Here is a 22,834-nt window from a genome sequence, read left to right on the forward strand (position 1 = left end):
CAACAATTCGTCGGAGGGTGGGCTTCAACATGGTAATTACTGTATAATTTCCATTCGGATCTACCACAATTAGAACGTTCTGAGCCGAGATCAAAGGCCCCTACTTTGATAACTAAGAACTTGTGATTTGCGATAACTCTGCACCAAAACAGAAGTTCTAAACACAGGTCTTCTGACCAAGGGAAGGCAGCAACGTAATATCTGGATAAAACATGTCGCTGATTAGCTCGCCTTGTCCTCATACTGCTCATGGCAGACTATCAGAGTAGAGTAAGGACGCTCTGTTCTAAATCCGCTCATAACTGTCCATTGCAGAAATCGAAAGGCCTTTTTCTCTTTGTGGACAAGCGCCAATATCAGGCATCTTGTGCCCAATGGTATAGAAGCTTGACCGTCCGATATTTGGACGACATCCTAATTGAAATAAGTGCGCGGAATCTCCTCCATTACTACTATTTTGAATCTTGGAGTACAGATAAACGACGGCCATTCCTTTCTATTTCGAGCACTTTGCAGATAAAGATGGCGTTTACAAAGCGGGCATTCACGCCATTAAGAGATGTCACTCCATTCTGATTCTCTACCAACAACCCAGTCCTTTATTGCGTTGATCTCCAGTCTAACGCAACACTCTCTCCCTTATCCATCCTGATGGTCTATTGCCCAGCCAGATCAAGCTTTCAGTGTTCGAATAGCCAAAGCCGCGGGTGATACCTCAGTCTTCGCGAAATCGGATACACTCAACAGTTGGCCACTCAAAATCCGACCAAGATGCGTCCGTCCAATCTCCTGGCAGTCTTTCCTCATCTGCGACATGAGGATTGAGAGGAACTTGAGGGGGCTTTGATGGAAAGTCGATTTAGCCCCCACGCCACGTTGCTCGATGAAACCATCTGCGGCAACAAGAAGATCATCCGGGGTTTTCACGGACGCCACACCAAGAAATTCACAAAGTTGCTGGTACTCAACATATGATCTGAGATACAATTGCCCGGAAAACAGATTTAGCTGTATTCGAAGAATCTCGGGGACACTGATATTTCGAGCATAGTCGGGCACATTGTACAATCTGAGATGATCCAGCGAAGCAAACCCTCGATTCTGACGTGGCCTATATGCGTGAAGTGTAACACTCCCCGATTTCCGTATCTCTGAAATCAGGAAATTGGCCTCATAGGGGCTGATAATCATCATGACAGTCACAGTATCTTCATCCGAAGGGTGCACACTTTTGCTAGTAGACAAGATCCACCTCACGGGTCGTTGGAAAGAATCCGCGAAGTTTTTCACTCCCGCAGTCACTTTAACGGTAGTAGCATAGTCCTTTGTGACGAGTAAATCAGACGGGAACTGAGTCACGTCCAGGAACGCAGATGCCGACGTATTTTTTAGCACCTGAAATGCTGGAGTGAAAGCGTCCGAAGATTTCTCGAGGATCCCAGTCATAACAAAAGAACGCAGATGTGGATGAATTCGGTGCGTCTCTGGTACGGCTTCTGGTGGTCTCTGGATCTGGCGCTCACATTCAATTTCCGGTGCGAGCTCGCGTTCTTGCTCCTCTTGAAGCGTGGACGAAGCGAAATCCAGGGTTTCAAATTCACGACAACGATCCACTATGAGCTGCAAATTTGGACTTTCCCCCGAGACAGTATCATTTCTTAAGCTTTGTTGGTAGCCAGGTCGATATCGGTGCTCAAGAGTCTGGCTTTCTGGTTCAAGAAAGGCTTGAGCTTGGCTTGAGCTCATTGTGGCCGGTTTTTTGTTGCGACTGCTCGGCCATAATTCCTTCTGACGCTCAAAACGCGTCCCTTGGACGGCCCACAAAGGCATACTTCGGCGGGTGTCAGCCCAAGTTTCAGAGACTGCCCAAGTGATGACGTCCGAAACCTCGATTTCTGTCTCATTTTTTTTATCACTCAGGGATAGAATCTTGCGGTTGATTTCATCGGGGATGCAAAAAACCACAGATTGGCCTCGGCCCAATTTTCTCATCCTCATGCACGCTATGAAATTCGTCAACTCTGGGTCATTGTCAGATTAAACGTTATTCCAGATCTTACCTTGGACTAACTTGTCCTTCGTGATATGAGGCCCAAGCGTGACCGCCGCGCGATAGGTGACTGGAAGTTTCAAGTCAATCCCACGCGTGTGTGCTTCATCAAGGAAAACAAAACATGCTTGCAATTGACGTGCAAAAGGTGAGGTTTGCAGAGGTTCCACACGCTCCTTTCTATCAAGCACGCAGATCACGTCTTGATCGTTAACAAACACGACAGCTTGTATTGGACCTTGTTTTGGAATCGATTCCAGCCAGCGTGCTGCGACCTCTTCATTACTGAGCTCCAGAATTTGGGCACCCACGTCGAGGATAACCTGAGCTGGAGGACTCAAGTTCATCACCACATCCAACAGGTGCTCGGCGTCTGTCTTGATTGGCTCTTCTTGGCGAGTTATGAAAGCAACTGAGTTTTCCGGCCGTAACAGATATTCAAGCACCAGAGCGTTTGTGTGGTTCTGCTTGGGAAGGTCTAGCTGCTTGATGCTCAACGGTAAAGTTTTTCGCGAATCGTTCGTCCCGCTGAAACCGACCGTGGGGGTTGTCTTGATTTCTCCAATGTCCCAGCCAGACGCGGATAACTTCTCAGGAAACTCTTTCATTTCTCTGGGGAAAACGAATTTGTGAAGGAAGTAATCGATGGCGGTCTTAGAAAACCGAAGTGCCGGGAAAATATGCTCTATACAGTGAATCCGGTCATCGAGGTTCAAGCCTACCAATTGATGATACTCGTGGGGAAGCATTGGCGCGTTGTCTACCCACGTTTGGTACTCTGTATCGGCTTGATCCGATTTAACAAGGTCATTGAAGGCGAGAAAAAGATCTTCGTCGGCGAGTCCAGCATAATAGTAGTTCAAGCAAGTGAAGAGAACGACGACATCGGGGTGGCTGAACTCGGACCGGAGCGAAGGATTGTCCTTGGCGCGATACGGCACACAAAGCTTTGTCGGGGGGACTCTCTTCTCGTCAGGCCCGTAATTGACGCGCCAACGCTTTTCACCCAAACAAAACGCCAACACACCTCCTGCGAATAGACCACGTAGCAGAAGAAGTGGACTCCGAGTGGTCTCTGTCCAGAACCCGGTGGGACTGTCATCTTCCACAGTAGCAATTTCATCGGCTGTCAGATCCGGTTTCAGCATGTAGGTACGCACAGCTTCTCTGACCTTCAGAGGTTGTCGAGAGATCGGCAGATGATCAATCCCACTATCACATATGTGCGTTGTCATGAGATCGAATAGCCGTTCTTCCGCATCACGGTGAAGCAAGCGTATCCTAGGGAAACCACCAACTTTCTGCTCATCCACTTCGATCGAACGAGGAAACTCTCTCTTGACAGCGGAAGCAAGTTGACACAGGAAGCCCAACAACTGTTGGATCAAAGTCCACCGCTGCGGGCTGAGTTCAATGGGGCGCTGGGCTCCCATGGTGTATATCAGCTCGAATTTGACGTTGAAGTTTTCGTCGCTTTCGTCCACGACATCGCGGGAGTATGTCTCAAATAACTGTAACGTCTGAATCAATGATTGACCCAGGGTAGGCTTTCCAACAATGAAACTTTCAAGGCACATCAACTTCAAAGATAGAACATGCTCTGGCTGGACGAGCAGAACTCCGCCCTGCAGCATGCACTCTGTACACATGCGTCCAATCTCATCTGCTTCAGCCTGCTCAAGTTTGAGAGACCGTGAAATAGGCATGTGATACACCTGCCGATTTAAGAGGCCACCGAGCTTTGAGACCAGCATCTCAAACATCTGCCGGGACTGCGGCTTGGCCACAATTATCCGGACCAGGCACAACCCATTCGCAAGTCTGGTGGCAGTGACAGGCACAATGACGGATGACTTCCCCTCACCCATGTTCAACTGCATGACAACATTCTCCACTGGATTACTCATGCGTTCAGTAATGTCTTGCTGAACCTCCCGAATCAAAATCCCACTTTCAACTTCCAACAGAAGTGTTTCTGGGAATTCGAAAGGATCCCAGTTTGTGTGGCCTGGATTACGAAGCTCTTTTGACAAGTCATCGTGGTGCCCGATCAGACCAACCAGTCGTTTCGCCCACTGGAACTTCGTGATTGCACACGCGTGTGCGACAAAGCACCTTTTCCATTCAGTCTGTAACTGATTCCATCGATGGCGCGATAATTGCTCCAGAAAAAGACCCGGTGAAAATCTTGGGCATTGTTTGATCTCCACAACCGCACCAATGACTTTCGCTCTGAAGCGGCTGTTTGGACTTGTTTGATCGGTCGTTCGAATATGACACATTTGTGAGACAATCGATGTGAACACCGTGCCGGAAAATTCCTGGCATCGAGAGAGATAGATACGAAGGTGCTGCTCCTGGTCCTTGGTGTCCAGTTGTATTTCTCCTTGGGCATGTTCCAAGGAGGCAGCACTGCTTTGCAGCTGTTCAACATACCATCTCTCGTGATTTGATCTAGCCTGTAGGCTCAAATTCTCGACCAAACTTAGTAGGTCGGCGGGTAGTTCTTTCTTCGGCGATGAACTATCGGGAATTCGGGGCAATTGTGGTCCTTCTATATCGATGTATGGAGAGAACTCAACGAAGTCATCGAACGAAAGGAATCCTGAATTCCGTTGTGGGACGAGATGTGTGCGGCTCGGGGTGAGATACTGTAATTGCTCCTTACTCGGGACATCTTGGGAGAAAATTAGAGCCGCGAGATCGTTGACATATTGTCGAAGCTCTTTATTGTCGTACCAAGCCCTGAATGCCTTGCGAACTCTAGTCATAAATTCCTGCACATCAATATACTCGTCGATCTTCGGATCTGTCTCGGAAAAAGGCATTGAAGGTGATCGGGTTGGCCACTGACTCTCCAAATGGAGTAGTATCTGTGCGCAAACTTTCTTCCGATTGATGTCCAAGGCGTTCTTCCTCCGTAAATTGAAGAATTTGAAGGTTTCGTGGGCAGTAGGTTCAAGTAGCCCCTCCGGAGTCTGCGGTAGCTCTCGGTGCGTGTTTCCAACCAAAGCACGGGTTTTGACGGTGTCCATCGCAAAACCAGCGCTTGGTTTAAACTTTAGGCAGTTTGGAGGAGATATCGATGTCAACTCAGGTATCACACGGAGAGATGCGATGGTCTCCAAGACAACCATATCAGTAGTTTCTGAAAACGCCATAGTTGAGAGCCAGATCATAAGCTTGAATTTATCAAGACGATGGTCGCGAGAGGTGACAAGACCATGGATGCGGCACCAGTTTACCGCAACGAAATCACTCCAATTCATCACCCACTCGGCGCCATATCCTATCTTAGCAAGATCAAAGTGAGCCTCGGGGCCATGTATCGCATCGGGTTTTGAAAGGAAGTTCCAGAGATGGGCAGTCAATTGCTCCGTGGGATGCCGCTGAATATAAGGGACTTCATTGTAGAGCATCTTGCACAAAGAGAATACCCGGCAAGCCCCCGGAGATGCACGGGAACTGTCTAGGCCTTTGTAGAGTTGATCATGTCCCGACGTGTGAGCCTCCGCGCCGTAACCCGTCACTCGGAATGAAGAGTTCCGTATATTGTCGCGCTTCAAAAGATCCCGTTGCATATGGGGCAGCGGATAGGATTTTTGATTTCCACCGTAAAAGAAACTTGTGCGGCGATCTTGATCGAATATCTTTTCAACCTCCTCGAAGAAGCCATTGTGTTGGGAGAGGGAACCGAGTCCACTGCGCCAACAAACCTCTTGCATTACTCTTTCGTTGGCAGGGTAATATTTTCTCTCTGGAGTTATTGATGCAATTCGACCAAGAAGGTGTATGTGCCCTTGTTGAAGTTGATCAAAGGACCGGATCGAAGCTGAACGAAGGATAGAGAGGGCTTGCTCCGTCCCCGTCTTCTTGGTGAGAGGGTCGGCAAGGCAGAACGAAGTGAGTGCGTGCAAGTAAGCCAGGAAAAGCTTGCTCTGAAGACTCCCGTCGTCAACGAGCCAGCCGAGCTGATCATCAACTGTATATGCATGAAGCCTGGTGTCAAGCTGCCACTCGATCTTCACGTCCACATGGTCATTGGCTTTCGTCCACCATAGATGTCCTTCGGGAATCAAGACCACTTGGTCTTCAGTGTTGTGGTTTGTCAGGAGGAGTTTGTTGTGAAGCCCAGTCAAACAGCGTAATAATTGATTGCTGTTCACTGACATGCCGGGGTATTGTCGAGATTGAACCGCAGAACATTGGGATTGGAGACTGAATTCCAAACGAAGGCGTGGCAGCTCGATTGTCAGAGATTCGGAATCCTTGCCAAAAATGCAATGCAACTTTGAAACCTTTTCAATAGGTTCGAAGATATTAGACATCAAATTTGCCGTGTGGCTTTTCATGTTGACCAGGTAACTTCCTTGCTTCTCCAGGTACCATTCTTCCTTCGGGGAGTTCCTTCGCAAAACCCAGCTCTGACTTGAGGACAGCCATGGATTGCTTGCAGGCCTGAATTCCACTTGATCTTCGTTGACTGCATACCAGTGCACACAATCTTCAACAAAAGCATCGGGGAAGAATCCTGCAAAGAGTCTGGACGGCACAAATTCCCAAATGGCCGTACCACTCATTGCCTTTACAGACAAGTTGAAGTCGCTGGAACCACGTTCTCTTTGTTTTCCCAGATGTACGACGTGGCCCATGTGTTCTTTCTGACAAGAGAATTGCATTCCAGGCGAGCTGCTCGGCATGACTTCCAAGTGCGATGTTCCAAAAAGCCTGCGATAGGTCTTATGGCATTGATAATCCGAAGGCAAACGAGCAAGGGGAAGGCCATCGACAAGAAATTCGCCTGTTAGCAGGTTATAATGCACCGCCATGACCTCTTCAGCCAACCCGGGGTTAAAATGGGTCATTAGCCAGTAACCAGCTTCATCTGACGCCTTTGACCATTGGGATTCGGCGCGGTATGCGGCCCATGATTCTTGAATAGCCTGGTTCAGGCCTGGATTTTGTTGATGAATCACTTCCTCCGCCAGAAGTGAGTGGCAACGATAGCTCAAAACTTCCCAGCGATGATACAAAATTTGGGACAATGGAGTCGTGTCAAGTGACAACGAAGTCCGCTCATTCCAGATTATCATACAGCACTGCACAAAAATGGCAAGATCGGATGGCGCCGAGAACATGGGTTTCAGGTCCTCCGCATTGAAGGTTTCCGCACAAACCAGTGCAACATGAGCGTTTTTTAAGCTCAAGCAGGTTCTTTGAGTATCATCCGTGGCTTTGCTGACTTTCTCCCTTATGATAATGATCCAGCTCAATGCTGTCTGGCGGAAGACTTTCAGGTGATGCACACACAAATTCTGGATGTGTTTTGAAGATGAAAGAGAGAAAACTCTCAACACCAGAGAGATGAGGCTACTGAGCCCATGCGTCATCTCCCAGTTCTCTCGAATTCGTTCACCAGCCTCCTGGATACGTTCTAGCAAAGTAGCCGCGAATACGGGATCCTCCACAACTGCATGGCCTTGTCTCTGAAATGTTCCAAGCTGCGAGGGACCCGCCTGATTGATAGCTTGACAGAAGAAAATCTCTGTTTCTGGTTTTTTGAAATCCACTGAAGGCGCTGACAATTCCAGAAGAATATTTTGCCATTGAATCTCAAGCCCTAAAGGGAGCTGTGCCAAAGCCCTGTACTCCTCCAGTGGCATGTGGGTGGGAGCTGCAAACTGCGATGCGATGACGGTATTTGGAGATAATCCATTCGGTGCTTTGGGTGGCCGAAACAAGAATTGCTGTAGGGATGAGCTTTGCTTTGGCAGCCGGTATGTACACAGTGTTGTGGTCTTAAGGCTTGTTTTGACATCTGCTAGAAAACAACCAACGGTGTTGTCAAAGTATTGGAAATCAAGTCCATTGTTGAGACAAATGTCGGACTCGGTCACATGCACTATCGGTTTTTCCTTGCGGTGAGTCCTCTCGTGAGGCTTATTTTGTGAAAGAAGCCCGATACGTTGCTTTTGCCCAACGGGAGTGGCGAAAGCAGACAGACCGCGATATTTGAATAGACGGTGCTCAGCTCTGGGGCGCTGCTGAGTAGTATACTCAATACCCAAAACGTCCAATAGGAAAAAGAGCGTTGTATCTCGCCAACTTTGGAAGGGTTCAACAAGTTTTAGCTCAAAGACCGTGGATTTAGCTTTCAGATGGTTGGCCGACAAAGGCCATTCGTGAATGCCTATTTTGATGGACTCGGCTTGAGTTTTATATGAGCACCGTGCACATGAATGACTATGTCGAGATTCTCGGAATCCGAACTGATGATCCACGATGACTTCATTGTATTGACACTCAGTCTTCCGTTCTAGATCCTTCAGGTGGCGATACCTTTTCTGCTTCTCCTGGAGCTCGCTCATCTTCTGCGCTCTCTCACGGTCGGCGTGCTCTTTGATTCTTTCGTACAGATGCCGATGCTCCTCTGACTTGTCAAAGTATCTGACCGAGAAGCATGTCGGCTTCCCGAAATCACGAAATATACCCGGCCCTCGACTTTGAACAGCTGTCTGGCGTTGCCGGAGATACGCCTCCCCCTGAGCTAATCTGAGCATTTGTGACTTGAATGGCAGCAAAAGGGGCTGAAAACAATCAACCGGGACGCATGGGTCGTATTCGCTCAACATCTCGTGTGCGAGAATTGCAGATTTATCGCAAGCAATCCACAGCTCCAGAAGTGTAAGGAACATGACAGATGAAGCCTCTGGATTGCTCTTGTAGAGTAACGATGCGGCATGATAATAATCAGTTATCAAGCGGCCGAGTTGACGGCAGGTAAGTTGCTCCCGCTCGTGATGTTCCATCCACGCATCAAGGTGCAACGCAACCCATTCTTCAAAGGCAGCAAGGTTGTAGGCTTGATTATCACTACCGCTGGAATCGGGGCTCGTGGGCAAATTCGACGATGGGTATTTGAGAAGCTGCGGTTGTGGTTGGAAAGCGATCGCAGTAGAGCGGCTAGATTCTCGATTCCTAAATCCTTCGATATATTGGTCAAGTTTGGGGAATGCGCAGTGGGCATCCAGATTAAAATCCAAATCCGCCAATGACAACATGTCATGGTTGCACTGGTTCTTATCCATGATATCAGTCCACCGATTTTCGACCGTGTGTGTTGCTTGGCTCAAAATCCGCTGAATTGATGGGAACCAGCCTGGCTCTTCCGGCAGCTCGAGCTTTAGCAGTCGGCGCGCTATCTTAGCATTCATTAGATAGATTTCCTCGCTAGACATTGTCTTCAATGATGCTTGAAGGAGGGAGCCCATGAAATAGACCATGAATTGTTTGTATAATCTGTTGGTCCATTCTTCCCCAGATAGCCTTCGAAAGACCAGTTGAAGGCTCACTCGGATGAACAGCCACAAAGCTGACCTCCGCCAAGGGGATCGGCTGTCATGCCACATCACCTCTTCACGGGTCTTTTTTTGGATTTGCAATGTGTCAATGCCAGAGCAACGAGGATGCAGAGCTGCCATGAGGAACTCCGTCACCATTTTAGGATGCGTAGTGTCTCTATCTTCGTCATGCGTCTGCTTAGCCTTTGTGACTATTGGCTTGGTACCGGGAACTGATTGATGGCTCATTCTTGCAAGAGTCTCGGCAAGTGTTTTCTGCAGACCAGGCTCATTGAAAGTATCCAGATCCATAGCAATCGCTGGGCCAGGGAAGGTTCGTATGAGACGACCCATGGTTGTTATCACGGGCTCATTGCGAGGAGATAGTTCGAAGGTCTCCACATGTACCGCATCTTTGTACCGACTGAAGAGTATTCCTGCATTCTGCTCGCGGATATGGACAGGCAGGAAGCCACCTAAGACTTGGTGAGACATCATGCCATTTTGATTTTCAACGCATGCTTACCCTTCTCATCCAGGCTTCCAAATGCATCGAAAAGCTCATTTTCGGTCGCATCGCCGTGAAGTCCGCAAATGCTCTTCAGGCGAAGAGTCATCGTAGTGATGGCGTCAAGAGTATCAGCGCTCTTGTTCGCGGAAAGACGACTGAAATCACGAAGAGCTCCGATGACGTGCTCAAGAAGAAGTTGTTCATGCTCGGGCTCGTAATCGTCCGATTGAGGAAGTTTTGGAGGGAGAAATACGTGATGAAATAAAAAAAGACTCTCCTCGCGGGTCAAGATTCTGGGAGAATGAGGTATCGTCATCGTGTTTGGAGAAGGGGGTTTCCCGAAGGTTGACTTGCTGTAGAAGATCGTTCGTATGAAGAAGGTTGTTTTGATAGGTTGAGGTTGATCATCTTCAAAGTCAACGGAATGACTACTGCATTTATAACAAACAGTGTTTGCTCGACACCTCCCACACCCGCGTCATCCTTACAATGTACAATGCAAGCTAAGAATGTGGACCCTTAGGCACGTCTTCTTTACTTGCCCCTTTCAGGATTGGACTAGGTACTTTCTGTAACGGTCACATGATATGGAAGGCTCCGATGTGGAAGATTCCAATAACGGCTCTTTCGAATATTGCTTGATGGCTTGCTGCATGAGTTAGTCCGCCCCTGCATGAAATTGGATGGTCTCCCACGTGAGGTTGGATGTCCTCCTGCATGAGGTTGGATAGCCTCCTGCATGAGGTTGGATAGCCTCCCGCATGAAGTTGGAGGGCCTCCCGCATGAGGTTGGATGGCCCCCCACATGGCTGGTCAACCTCTGCATGAGATGGAGTTGCATCATCCATGGGCTTACGCAGTGGGTCCTGCAATCCCTGCGTTGGCAGTGGTACAAGGATACGTATTTTTGGTAACCGATAACAGCCTCTCGCAGACCGCCTCTGAGGCTCTGCGACTGGTCTCCCACACGCCAAATCACAAACAAATCGTGATCCTGACAAAATAATCTTGCACAGACTAGCATATTCTATGCATTTATAAGCTTCATACCTCCCACGTTTCTACGGCCTTGTTCAGCTCGACGATATCACATTGCGAGATATCTACTTCAATGTTCCACCACGATGCCAGATCGCCTGAAATCGGCACTTTCCTACCTCAATTCGGTGTAGAGCCTAAGAAGGTCGGTCTGCCAAGGCTCAATCCTTACCACAGACTTCTCAGTAGGTTCTACGAACCATTAGTCCTTTTGCGAGTCCTTGGACAAAGCGGTGGAGACCCCACGCCGAGGCCTACCGATCTAGACGCAGCCCAAGCAACTCGTCGAAAGTTTCTGCGAAACCTTTCTTTTGTTTGCGATTATGACAGAGGAGGTACAACGTGTACGGCAGTCGGACTTGAAGATCACAAGACATGCTATATATTTTGGGTTGCGTCTAACAGAGGAAAAGATGAAATAACCGAATTCTTGAAGGCGGCCCTTGGCTGTCTGCGAAATATCGAACTTTTGCCAAAGGCAGAACTCGTGGACAAAGCAGCAGATTTCTCAAAACGCTGCGTTGAATTCGCAACCAAGCGAATTGAGAAAGAAAAGAACTGCTTGTTTGCGGCGGTGCATGGCTGCCTCCAAAGGCTCCTCCATCAGAATACAAACAGAGGTATTTGTCTCATACCTGCAACGCATACTGGGCGGTGTCTAAACTCCTGGTAGCCAAAATACTGAGCGAGTGGCTTGCCTCACTTCTAAGCTATGATGATAATTATCAACTTTGTCTATTCGCCTACGAGACCCGGCAATCAGAATACCTTTCTCAGCTGCAAATTCAGTCTGCAGAAGAGGCGAGGGTATTTCACCCTGAAAGGGAGTTGGAATGTTTTGCCTCTGCTAGACACCTTTTGGGGCGACTCGGCCATCATATTCGAGCTTCTGAGGAACTTTTTGGGGATGCGACAAGTGTCAATTACATACTTCAGACTTTTGAGGTTTGCGCCATCGGCTCGATGTCATGTGTGCGTCCACCAGCCCCTGACGCACAGACACATCTCAAAGGCTTTCTCAACCGAATGTTACGAAAAGATTGCAACGAGAGGCTTGAAATTGAGAATGGCCTCTGGAAACTCAATTCCATCAAAAACATTTTCGCAAGCTTTACGACCAAATACGCACGAATAAAGCCACGAATTCACGCGGAGGTGCAAGTCCTTGAGTACTTTTACAACAATCAAATGGCATTTGCGGGGAATGACCGGTATATTGCTTGCAGCAAGCCGGCTTGTCTATGTTGCGAATTGTATTTCAAATACCATCCGGCTCGCATGGTGGTTCCTGAATCGCATCGAAATATCTGGACAAATTGGGGGCTTCCTGCCGTGGAGAATTTTTCGAAGGCGATTCCTGCAGGCAGACAACAGTTGGACATTCTGAACAAAATAATCCACGAGCTCCGCGAGATGGTCATCAAACAAGCCCTTGGACATTCTCCAGCCGGGAACTGGCATCCCGATTCGAGAACAGGGATTACGGAACCTCATTACTCTGGCCAAAGCCAAATGCCTTGCAACCTCTTTGAAAGGAAGCCATTTTACTTATCCGTCGGGGCTTCCTTTGGCCAGCAAGACCAAAAGTCAGAAAGCGATACTGAGCAAAGATTAGTTGACTTTGAGGAATTGGGAAATGTGGATGAGGACTCTGATTTTGACGATGGAGGTGTTCCAATCTATACTTGAATCATTTTACAGAGTTGCGTTTACAAATTGTTCTGCTCTTGATGTCGATACAGTAAGTGAGCTGCAGTATTTTATGTCGAAATGGAAAACGGCCGATGGATTAAGAATGCTGCCTATAGTGCATTCTTGGACTAGCGGTTACATTGCCTAGCTTTGTGCGACAGTTTACCATCCTTTGACGGCCAAAGACGAGTCCAACCCTTTGAAAGCATGCTTATTAAATTCACTGTTCACCGTCTCTCGTGCAGATGGCATTCTTTACGTGCTTTCCAAGATTGTCTTCTCTTGTAAATGACACACCGCATCGCTTGCATTCAAATCCATCAACCATTCCTCGATTATTTCGAGGCCTTGGCTTATGCCAAGTTTCAACATGCCGACGAATATCCATCTGCCCAGCCGCACGGTGATCACACCAGGTAAATGGACATTTGACTGGCTTCTCATGTTGCCGAATATGCTTTCTGATGGAAATCAGCTATCACAGTGAGTGAATTGAAGAGGCAAGTCTTTTACCTCAGAAGGCCTAGCTTCTCATATCCCTTCTTTGATTTGCATCCTTGATAGGGGCAATGATACATTCCATCAGAAGAAACCACAATGTAGTCAAGTGAAGGCATTTCGGCTTCTTCAAACTCTGCCACTCGTGGTTCCCTAGTTGATGGTACTGAAACACTTGCTTCCTCAATTCCCTCTGCATTGGCAGCCGCAGCAGGTGCCATACCCTGAATAAAATCTCCGAACGTTTCCAACTCATCAGGAAGCTCGCCTGAAGCAGCACTCTAAAGAGGCTGGCCTTCGGTATATACTTCAGGAGGTAGGAAGTTATCCAGTGAAGTTTCATTCAGAAGATCGAAATTGTTATTCCACCACTGAGGAGAATCAAGGGTCGTGTCCGAATGAGGTGCAGCACCTCCTTCAGCACTGAAAACCATTGGGAAGTCAGTCGTTTCAAAATGATCAAAATGACAAGCTGGCACAGTCGGCAAATCAACAAGAGTATCCCAAATCGACCCTTCATCATCCTGGTCCTCATCCTCGCCTGAAAGTCCGACTTCCATGGTCGTCGATTGAAGTGCAGATGAAGACTCAACGAAGAACTCATGGTAGGACCGTCGGAATTTATACTAAAGCCGGACCTCCCTGGCTTAAGCTTCATCATGTCCGCATACACGGAAGTGGTAAACCACATGCAAAGTAGCAACTTTGGCGCTTGCAGCCAGTTTGGCAGAGGTATTTTTGTAACGACGACGGCGCACGCCAATCAGGTTCTACTATGCTTATCTTGTCTGACTCGTCATCTTTCAACACCGAATGAAAAGATCGTACTCAATCGGCGATATTCAAGTTTTACCTACAGATACCCATTACGTGGGCTCAAAATCTTCCCAGAACCACCTTGCTTAGCCGATACTAAAGCTAGATTTCTGGCATGTCGGTGTGTGCCGCTTGTCCGAAATGATGTAAATAACGTATTTGATCTAGCTATTCAGTGATAGCATCCTCATGCATTCTACCAAAAAAGGTGTGATCGAGGAATTGATATTCTGCAGGTGAGCTGGCAAATCCCCAAATGTGAGCCCGATACGGACTGCATCCAGAGGCCCTAAAAGCGACCAACCAAGCTTGTCCACACTTTTTCACTACTTCACCGCTTGTTTTATCGGCTTATCAGTCTCAAGCCATCGAGATGAGTCTTCAATGAGCGGCGCCGTGTTGATCGGTCATCCGCAGCCACCAAACTATGCTAGCTGATCCGCGCTGATTATACCTCTTTGGCCATATGATGCGAGATTACGTGGCACTCAGTTAAGCCAAGGAAGCTGGGTAATATAAAATGCACCTGTAATGGGCTTTTGTCGGTGAAGCAGAATTGACCGTAGCCACTGACCAAAGCCATCTTCTCACCAGCTGGCCAATCTGTGCTGACAAGAGTCCAACTCGGTTACAGCGCATGCCCCAGTATGAGCCATATCTGACGCCATTATACATAAGTAACTCATTCAATCTTACTTCTTTTGTTGGAAATCCCACACTGAAATAGCTACCCAAGCCCTACACTAAGCCTGCCAATTGTCTGAACTTTTAGGGTCGAGCCCAAATCTCAACTAATAGAGACGTCCAACCAATCTCTCACAATTAAAATACACTCAAGTTGCTCATCTGCTTGAATGCATTGCTATGGCTACTTTGCAAGATCCAAGTAGCCCCGATGCTCAAATTGGTGGGTTTTCTCTCCTGTCACATTCGACATAAATACTTCTCTCACGCCGCTCACAGATCAACTCGTGGGAAGATTGATGTTCCGAGCGAACGTCACAGCTCTCCTTTCCCAATCAACCCGATTTCCTAGCTTGCTGGTTAGTTGCCTTATCTTTCAGCCCAAATAACAATACTTTCCTAAAGACTAAATGAGTAGAAGCTGGATACTAGTCATTTTATAAAGACATATGACTACACCACAGCAATACAGAATCTGCAAGCAAGGGATATTGTTTCATTGGACAATACTCGAACAGAGCCGCAGACAGCTGTCTTTCAGATCCTTGGTTTTACATATCGCTCACGCACGGTACCGGAGGCATATGCTCTGATGTGGAGCCTACTATGCTCTGGTCACGGAGGACGCCACATGGAGACTTTTAGGGACACAATGACTCCCTTTACTGCCGACCACCCAAGTTTCTGGCCACATCGGACAGAGCACACGACTGGAGCAGGGTCACAATCTGATTTTCACAATGGCGACGATCTACCAAAGTACACGTCTATATTGTTCGAAAAGGGACAAGAATACGGCAAGGTGCCTGAACGTACAAGTTCAGTGCTCAGCATAGATCCTCCGCTGTTTAGAGTGACGATTCGCTTTAGAGGCGTTAGTGGGTTAGGAACTGGGCGGAATAAGAAAGTCGCTGGCCATTTGGCTGCAAAGGATATTTGCCATCAGCTGGGATTCGCAACTTAAATGTAGCGGCGGAAATTTTCGGATCATTTTTAGTGCCACAAATTGCATCACTATATTGCATACCTTGCTATGAGATGATGACATAGAACGGTTCGCAATCTGGGGATATTATCCCTACTGTATATCATGGTAGCAGGTCGACAGTAAAGTAATCTACTTACCTCTGTACGCGAGGTAAATCAAAGATCCACCTTAAATCGTCGCGTGGGCGGTTAAATTGTCAGCATCTAAACTCTAGGGTGGGCAATACGCCTTTCCCAGTCATTCCGTCGCGGTCGATTTCCAAACCGGCCAACCTAACTATTCTACCCGAAAGAAGAACCCAACTCTAAATATTTCCTGGAGATTCACTATCAAGAAAGGCAGACAGTCTCACCCTGTCACAAGAGTGTTGTGGTTACAGTATCTTGCAACAATTGTTTGATTAAGTCCTAATACACATATGTATCTTGTTACCCAGTATTACGCCAAAGCCAGTTCAACGCGAACAAGCATAGCCTCCGTTTGAACAGAAGACCAGAGCAGTCAAAATTTAGAAGATTTGGTCAGCAATATTCTGGACACCGTGACCGAATTGGGAGAAAAAGCCTTCGTGCTCCGATCGCTGTTCTGATCGCTGCTCCAATCGCTGCTCCGATCGCTGCTCTGGTAGCGGCTCTGATCGCTGCTCAATTTTTCCAGGCGCCGGTTGTCCAGACATGTCCCGAAGAAGCTGCAGAGATGGCGTGAAAAAGTAATCTCCGCCATTGGCCTGGATAAAGGGAAGGAAGCTGGTAGTGGTGTTCTGACCTTTGCCGTCGACCAGACTCGTGGTCAAAATTTTGTGTTTCTCTTTTTGGGGGTTCTTGACGAGTTGTCCTATAATGGCATCCTGGCCCGGGTTCGTCCCGCCAGTGTAGCGGGTCTTTCCGGGCGGGAATGTATCCATATTGATCCAACCTTGAGAAATAGTGAGTCAGTGCTCGATTCCAATTACCCATGTGAATGATCACTTACTCCTTTTCAGAAATTGAAACCCATTGGAGATACTGGATTGGTAGCAGGTGAACAACAGACCGCGGTCGCGTTCGGTCTTGGTCTCATTGACACCTACTTCCGGTCCATAGGGGATACCACGGCGCATGATATCATTCATATCTCTGTTGCTGACAAGGCTTCGGGGCTTGACCTTGCGCATGTGTGAAGCAAATGGACAGTTGGTGTGGCTTGTCGGGGAATAGTCAAACTCGTTTAGCCTTGCATCCTCTGTACAGTCGTCCTGGGGATGAAGCTCAACCGGGGCACCTGTAATTTGTCTCAGTATCTGAAAACGCAGAGCTGACTACCAGGTTGCAGCTTACCACTCTTCCAACGTCCCAGCAGTCGTGCTCCTAACTGCCCTTCATTGAGATGGAGTTTGGGGGCTTCGGATTTCAGGTAGCTGCCGTTGTAGAGTCAGATCACCGTCTCGAAGATGCGAAGGAAACCACAGGACGTACTCGTTGAACTCGGGCACAAGTTGTCGGAGCTTACGGATAACAAGATAGCTGCCATCCTTGGCCCAGCCGGGGTGCTGGAATTTTTCTTCATTGTTCAACTCTCCATCGTGTCCAATCAAAATGATGCTATATTATTTGTTAGCGTACCAGCGCCATCATCCTCAAGCCTAAGCTTCAACATACCCTGGACGAGTGAGATATTGGTAATTTCCATCTCCTTTTTGGGGCGGATTATCGAAGCCCTTGAGTTTAGGCTGCGAAATGGCATCCAGGAAACCAAAGCTGTGATGGGGTTAGGTTGAACACTTAACGTCGACCCAGAACCGGAAGACTTACTGCTCATGCCCTTTATGAGCCCCAGGCCTCTCTCTCCCATCCAAGGTAAGAAGGTGCCTGATTCCTTGCTTCGAGCTCAGGTATTTGTAGGCCAGCTCCGACACCGTGTCCTTGACCATCGATTCGGTGCCGCACACCAGCAGAACGCCATCGACGCCGCCTTGCTTGTCCTCTCCTACTTTGAACTCGTCAATCCAGTCCTCGGCCCTATCTCGGCCCTCATTCACCATATCAGCCTCCATGCCCTTGAGGAATGGATCATCCCTGAATCCGCTCTTGGACAGCTACACGCAAAGTGACGGGTTAGCCTGGTGAACCGATGCTGTGAAAGCAGACCCTTAGGGTTACTTACCTTGTCCATGCCCTTGTTGCTGAAAGCTATATTCACTCCAGCCAACTCATGATCTCTGTCCGACGCCGACGCTTTAGCCTGATGTATGGCCTTTTTGTCGTTCAGAGCATCCGCTGCGGACGTAATCACTTCATCCGCCAGCTTTCGGAGACTTGGTTTAAAGGCATCGGGATCGTGAATCTGAAAGAACCAAAATTCCTGGTATCTTTTCGACAAACCAGGCCTAGAAGCAAGTTAGTGTGGAAATTAGGAGTGAAAAAGCGAACTGGAAACTCACCAAATATCTCCTTGGATGTTCTCAAAATTGGGAGTGTCAGACATTTTTCACTATGAAGTCTCCCTGGGTGTAAGTCAAAGATGTGGCCGAGACTAGGTTTAGAAGATAGTAGTGCAGCCTCACGTCGTGCTTCCTCAAATCGCCCTTTATAGCCTACTGGGCTGTAGCTGGTGCGACCGGCTCCCAGTGTGACCTCACTGTTAGTCGGCAAATCACAATGTACTTCTCGTCTATGGGTGAGCTGATCAGATGCGACTGTGGAGACTGGCCGCTTGCTTCCGCTCATCATAATCATAACTGCTTGCGGAAAGGTTTGAGGCTCATCGTACACTGCAGGTCTTAGGCATCGGGCCCCTAGTACTCTGTGGAGAGCCTATCCAAAAGGCCTAGCACCTCATTCTGTATAAACCAGACAACCTAAGACTGCAACTCCGGGCTCATGGTGACGACATGAAGTTGAGATGAGCGAGTCAGTTACGATAAGGGCACTTCCTCCCCATGAACATAGCCGTGGCTGTGAAATTTAGAAATTTCCCGGACAAGTATGGCCCAATGCAATACTACATGAATTGCATTCGTGGTATCATGGTGGGGCATGATGTCTATGTGGTGAGCAGTACTCCTTCTCCAGGAGCCTGTTGCGGTCTGGTCTGGTCTGAGAATGCGGTCCCAGTTGCATGATTTTCCATTTCCATCCATAATGGCACATACCGCTAGGGCTTAATTGCAATTACTCTTGGCTCCGTCGCCATTTCATGGCCCTGTAGACTTATTTATTGGGTTTCTTTAGGCTGGCCGCTGACAGTCTTTGAATCTTTGAAGGTGAGATGCCTCCCTGGCCAGCAGTGAGTAACCAGACTGCTCTGGCAGTGGATGACGCACACTTACCCCACGGAACTGGTGGTGAAAAAGGAAGTAGGAGAATACTTCCGCACTTGAACCATGTACTTTTGACATGCAGCATTGCTTGCGGGCTAGACCTAGATGAGGAGTGATCCCCATCGCCGCGATGTTGCATAATGTGCGCTCTAGTCGATTCTGCAGAAGTCACACACGTATGCATTCTTGTTGCCGTTAAGAATTCACTGAAAGTAAGCAGTCTGGGTCGTGAGACCACCTACTATAGATGAAACCTCCAAATGGTGTTGGGCGTCCCCAGAGAGGCCTGTGCCTCCTTGCCGAGATGGTAAAGGGTTCGTTCCGAGGCCCGGAATGTGACGGAAATTTTCGGCACACATTCCCTGCAGCACCAATGGCCTCATGTGCTTTATGCTACGACCAATGCCTCATACGGGAGTCAGGGTGGAGACATGGCCGCGCTAGGGATGAATCAGGTTTTGGGGCTGCTTTTGGGCGGGTGGCGGGCGGGCTGCGCCGGCCCGCTGAACTTAGCGTAGACTTCATTCAACTCTGCCGTTTAGCCGCATTCCGGCCTCCCTGTCTTAGCCAATACTCTCTCTACCCTCTTCTATCAACAATGCTCCCATCCCTCCCCATTCGATCCAGGCTGTTAGTTGTGATTCAGCCTAGCCGAACAATCCCCCCCAGGCCACAATATGTTCACCAAGATCCCTCCGGAGGACCTGTGCAGGAAAATCTCCTATACCTTTTACGATCCAGGCGATCCACATGGGATCCTCACCCGGCTTTTCCCCAGCATTCCTGAGGTCAGAATCTGTGTCACGTTTCTTTATCCAGAATTGGGTGACATAGGAGAGATGACTATTCCTCGACCACATTCTACACCCCCTGCTGAAGAGGGCAGCTGAATGTTTGTTCTGTTGCCCACGACATAAAATGTCGTGAGCCGATCCATTCCAACGATGCTCTGACATGGCCCTACGGCTACGACCCTTGCGCCACGAGCTATGTTCGCCTCGTTCCCCCACAAAGTCTGGCCTGCTGCGCTGACAATGCTGGTGGACTGTGAAAATGTCAACGGGCTCGGCAGCATTGCACACGGAAGTTTTAAAAGCATTGGGCGCTGCACTGGATTGATCTGGGGCTCTCATTGCATCCATTGATATCGTCCGTCTGAGCGTATGCCTGGCTTGTGCGGCCGTACACCCGCCGCTCCAATCTCAAGATGAAAATTCATTGGCGTGCAGCCGCGCTTCTGCTGGGGACGGCGAGGGCGAATGATGTTATGCAGCTCGAGTCCCTTTACCGCGAAGGAACGACACCCGACACTGCTCCGATTGGCGGCCGCGAAGTTTTGACCCTCGCGCAGCCTCTTCCGCAAGGCCAGCCGATCCCACGTGCTGAATGGTTCGTTCGATGTTCCACAATTAGCAGTGGCGACGATTGCGACCAAGCCATCGATGACACAACCGAGACATTCTGGAAGAGCGCGGACAGCAGTACCACACAAAGTATTACCATCTATTTAGGAATGCAGGAACGTGCCGTGAGCGGGTTGACCATGGTACCCAGACAGGATCAAAACGCAAGTCTTATTTTGGAACATCAAATACTCCTCAGTACCGATGGCGACAACTGGAACGAGGTCGCTTATGGAACCTGGTGGCCAGATCAGGCCCAGAAGCTCTCGGCTTTTCAGCCCCAAAAGGCCAACTACGTGCGACTGTCCGCCCCGGCCTCAAATGGCATTGCCATTGCAGATCTTCAGATCTATGAAAGCGAGTTTATCCCTCCAAACGCAGCCCTAGGTGCTTGGGGCCCGACCATTGATTTACCCCTGGTTCCCGTGGCTGCAGCCGTCGATCCGATTTCTGGTGCGGTGGTGACTTGGTCCGCCTGGGGCCATGATATCTTTACCGGCAGCCTCGGTGGTGAGACGCAGACAGCCACTTGGAATTCCCGAGATCATTCCGTGACCCAGAGAGATGTTGAAAATACGCACCACGACATGTTCTGTCCTGGGATCTCGACCGACGCGGATGGGAAGATTGTCGTCACTGGCGGAACCGATGCCAGCCAGACCAGTATTTACAACACCAGTGGCGCTGCTTGGTTCGAGGGAATGCCCATGAATATCGAACGTGGCTACCAGGCATCGACAACCCTGTCGGATGGGCGCATCTTTGTCATCGGGGGCTCGTTCAGCGGCGGAGTTGGTGGTACGAACGGGGAGCGCGTCGAAACGACGAACGCGGATAACGCCAGCGGCAAGGACGGGGAGGTCTACGATCCAATATCCGACGAGTGGACCGAGATTTCTGGCGCAAAGGCCTCAGCGATGCTCACCGACGACAACCGAACCTACCGGCAGGATAACCATGGCTGGTTATTCGCTTGGACCAACGGCTCGGTGTTCCAGGCGGGCCCCAGCAAAGCAATGAACTGGTACGGCACGGCAGACAGTGGCAGCACCACTCCTGCCGGAAGCCGCACAGGGGATGAAGACGCCATGTGCGGCAACGCGGTCATGTATGACACGGGCAAGATTCTCACCTTTGGTGGATCTCCCTGGTACGAAACGCGCAATGCGACCACAAATGCTGCCATCATCACAATTGACAAACCCGACCAGAACCCATCTGTCCAGCAGGCGGGGAATGGAATGTTCTACCAGCGCACCTTCCATTCGTCCGTCGTTCTTCCAGACGGCTCAGTGTTTGTTCATGGCGGCCAGGATGTTGGACTTCCTTTCAATGAGAGTGGGGCTCATCTGACTCCAGAGCGCTTCATTCCCAATGCCACAGATCCTCAGGGAGGCACCTGGATCGAGCAGCAGAAGAACAGTGTTGTCCGTGTCTATCACAGCCTCGCACTGCTGCTTCAGGATGGCACGGTATTTACAGGCGGCGGTGGCCTGTGCGGAAATTGCTCTGCCAACCACTTTGACGGCCAAATCTACACGCCGCCTTACCTGCTGAAGGCCGATGGAACTCCTCAGACAGCACGTCCTGTGATCAAGAGCGTGACGCAAACCGCGGTCAAACCGGGCGATACTGTCGAGGTCACCACTGAGGATGCCGTCGACACGCAAGCGTCGATAATCCGCTACGGGTCCGCGACACACACGGTGAACACTGACCAGCGACGCATTGGCGTTCAATTGAGTACAAATGGGTCTAACCAATACACGTTCCAAATTCCTGATCAAGCAGGCATTGCCCAACCCGGGTACTATATGCTCTTTGTCCTCAAGGATGGAGTCCCTAGTCATTCAGTGAATGTTCATGTGTCTCCTTAAAAATCATATGTGATGGAAATCAATGTGATGGATTTGACGGCTGTTGAGGCTACACACGTGGTAATAAACCTGCGGCCGCGGGCTGGTTCATTTGGAGTGGATCGAGGATCGGGTATCTTTAATTCTTGGTCTCCCTGTCCAGTACTGTACTTCTGTGGGAAATAATAAGGCTGGTTCTAACATGGTATGTTTCATTTTTTTTTCTGTTCTCTTCTAGGTTCTGAAAATTATAATAGCAGCTATTTGATTCGAACTACATACACTGGTAGCGGGCTCTGCCTCTCCTCATCTAGCAGAGAGCGTCCTAGTTGGTGGGCGGGAACCCATCAAGCTTTGATATCCCCAATTGCCTTAATCCGAAAGGCATCGGTTTATGAGCACAGCGTCTAACTCATTCTCTAGTCCAGAGTCTCTCTCTGCGCGCTCATGTAATTTGCTGCAGAAACAGGGTTACGACCATAAATATCAAGGCCTAGATACGGCCCTGGATAATGCTCTCCTGGCCGACGCATATAGCCTCAATGATGGATTCACTGAACCCCGGGTGATCGACCCCTGGGCGTCAGATCTTGGCTTGCCACATCGTAAACGCATCGGCGACTTGGGCACCAGACTCAACCTCGGTCTTGTAGTCTGGCC

The 22,834-nt window shown here is 49.1% G+C and overlaps 6 protein-coding genes across 6 annotated transcripts; 2 read left to right on the forward strand and 4 right to left on the reverse strand.

The window, feature by feature from the left end:
- Positions 1-672: 672 nt before the first annotated feature.
- On the reverse strand, positions 673-4,332 carry N7482_004276 (DUF3638 and DUF3645 domain-containing protein; the record flags this gene model as incomplete). The annotated part of the gene is made up of 2 exons (XM_056686401.1): positions 673-2,021; positions 2,061-4,332. 2 exons carry the CDS (start codon positions 4,330-4,332, stop codon positions 673-675), a joined length of 3,621 nt encoding a protein of 1,206 aa, XP_056545143.1.
- A 304-nt stretch (positions 4,333-4,636) lies between these two features.
- On the reverse strand, positions 4,637-10,217 carry N7482_004277 (uncharacterized protein; the record flags this gene model as incomplete). The annotated part of the gene is made up of 3 exons (XM_056686402.1): positions 4,637-4,655; positions 4,703-9,866; positions 9,917-10,217. 3 exons carry the CDS (start codon positions 10,215-10,217, stop codon positions 4,637-4,639), a joined length of 5,484 nt encoding a protein of 1,827 aa, XP_056545144.1.
- A 1,748-nt stretch (positions 10,218-11,965) lies between these two features.
- Positions 11,966-12,628, forward strand: N7482_004278 (nucleic acid/nucleotide deaminase domain-containing protein; the record flags this gene model as incomplete). The annotated part of the gene is made up of 1 exon (XM_056686403.1): positions 11,966-12,628. The coding sequence occupies one exon, from the start codon at positions 11,966-11,968 to the stop codon at positions 12,626-12,628; it is 663 nt and encodes a 220-aa protein (XP_056545145.1).
- A 512-nt stretch (positions 12,629-13,140) lies between these two features.
- N7482_004279 (uncharacterized protein) lies at positions 13,141-13,689 on the reverse strand (the record flags this gene model as incomplete). Its single annotated transcript, XM_056686404.1, has 2 exons — positions 13,141-13,410; positions 13,438-13,689. 2 exons carry the CDS (start codon positions 13,687-13,689, stop codon positions 13,141-13,143), a joined length of 522 nt encoding a protein of 173 aa, XP_056545146.1.
- Positions 13,690-16,125: 2,436 nt separating this feature from the next.
- N7482_004280 (Dyp-type peroxidase) lies at positions 16,126-18,080 on the reverse strand (the record flags this gene model as incomplete). The annotated part of the gene is made up of 8 exons (XM_056686405.1): positions 16,126-16,532; positions 16,590-16,877; positions 16,934-17,013; positions 17,072-17,197; positions 17,255-17,353; positions 17,408-17,691; positions 17,760-17,982; positions 18,037-18,080. 8 exons carry the CDS (start codon positions 18,078-18,080, stop codon positions 16,126-16,128), a joined length of 1,551 nt encoding a protein of 516 aa, XP_056545147.1.
- Positions 18,081-20,122: 2,042 nt separating this feature from the next.
- On the forward strand, positions 20,123-22,195 carry N7482_004281 (putative galactose oxidase; the record flags this gene model as incomplete). The annotated part of the gene is made up of 1 exon (XM_056686406.1): positions 20,123-22,195. One exon carries the CDS (start codon positions 20,123-20,125, stop codon positions 22,193-22,195), a length of 2,073 nt encoding a protein of 690 aa, XP_056545148.1.
- Positions 22,196-22,834: the final 639 nt, after the last annotated feature.

The sequence above is a fragment of the Penicillium canariense genome (assembly GCF_028826845.1).
Source record: "Penicillium canariense strain IBT 26290 chromosome Unknown utg000002l_segment0_segment0, whole genome shotgun sequence".
NCBI classification, from domain to species: domain Eukaryota; kingdom Fungi; phylum Ascomycota; class Eurotiomycetes; order Eurotiales; family Aspergillaceae; genus Penicillium; species Penicillium canariense.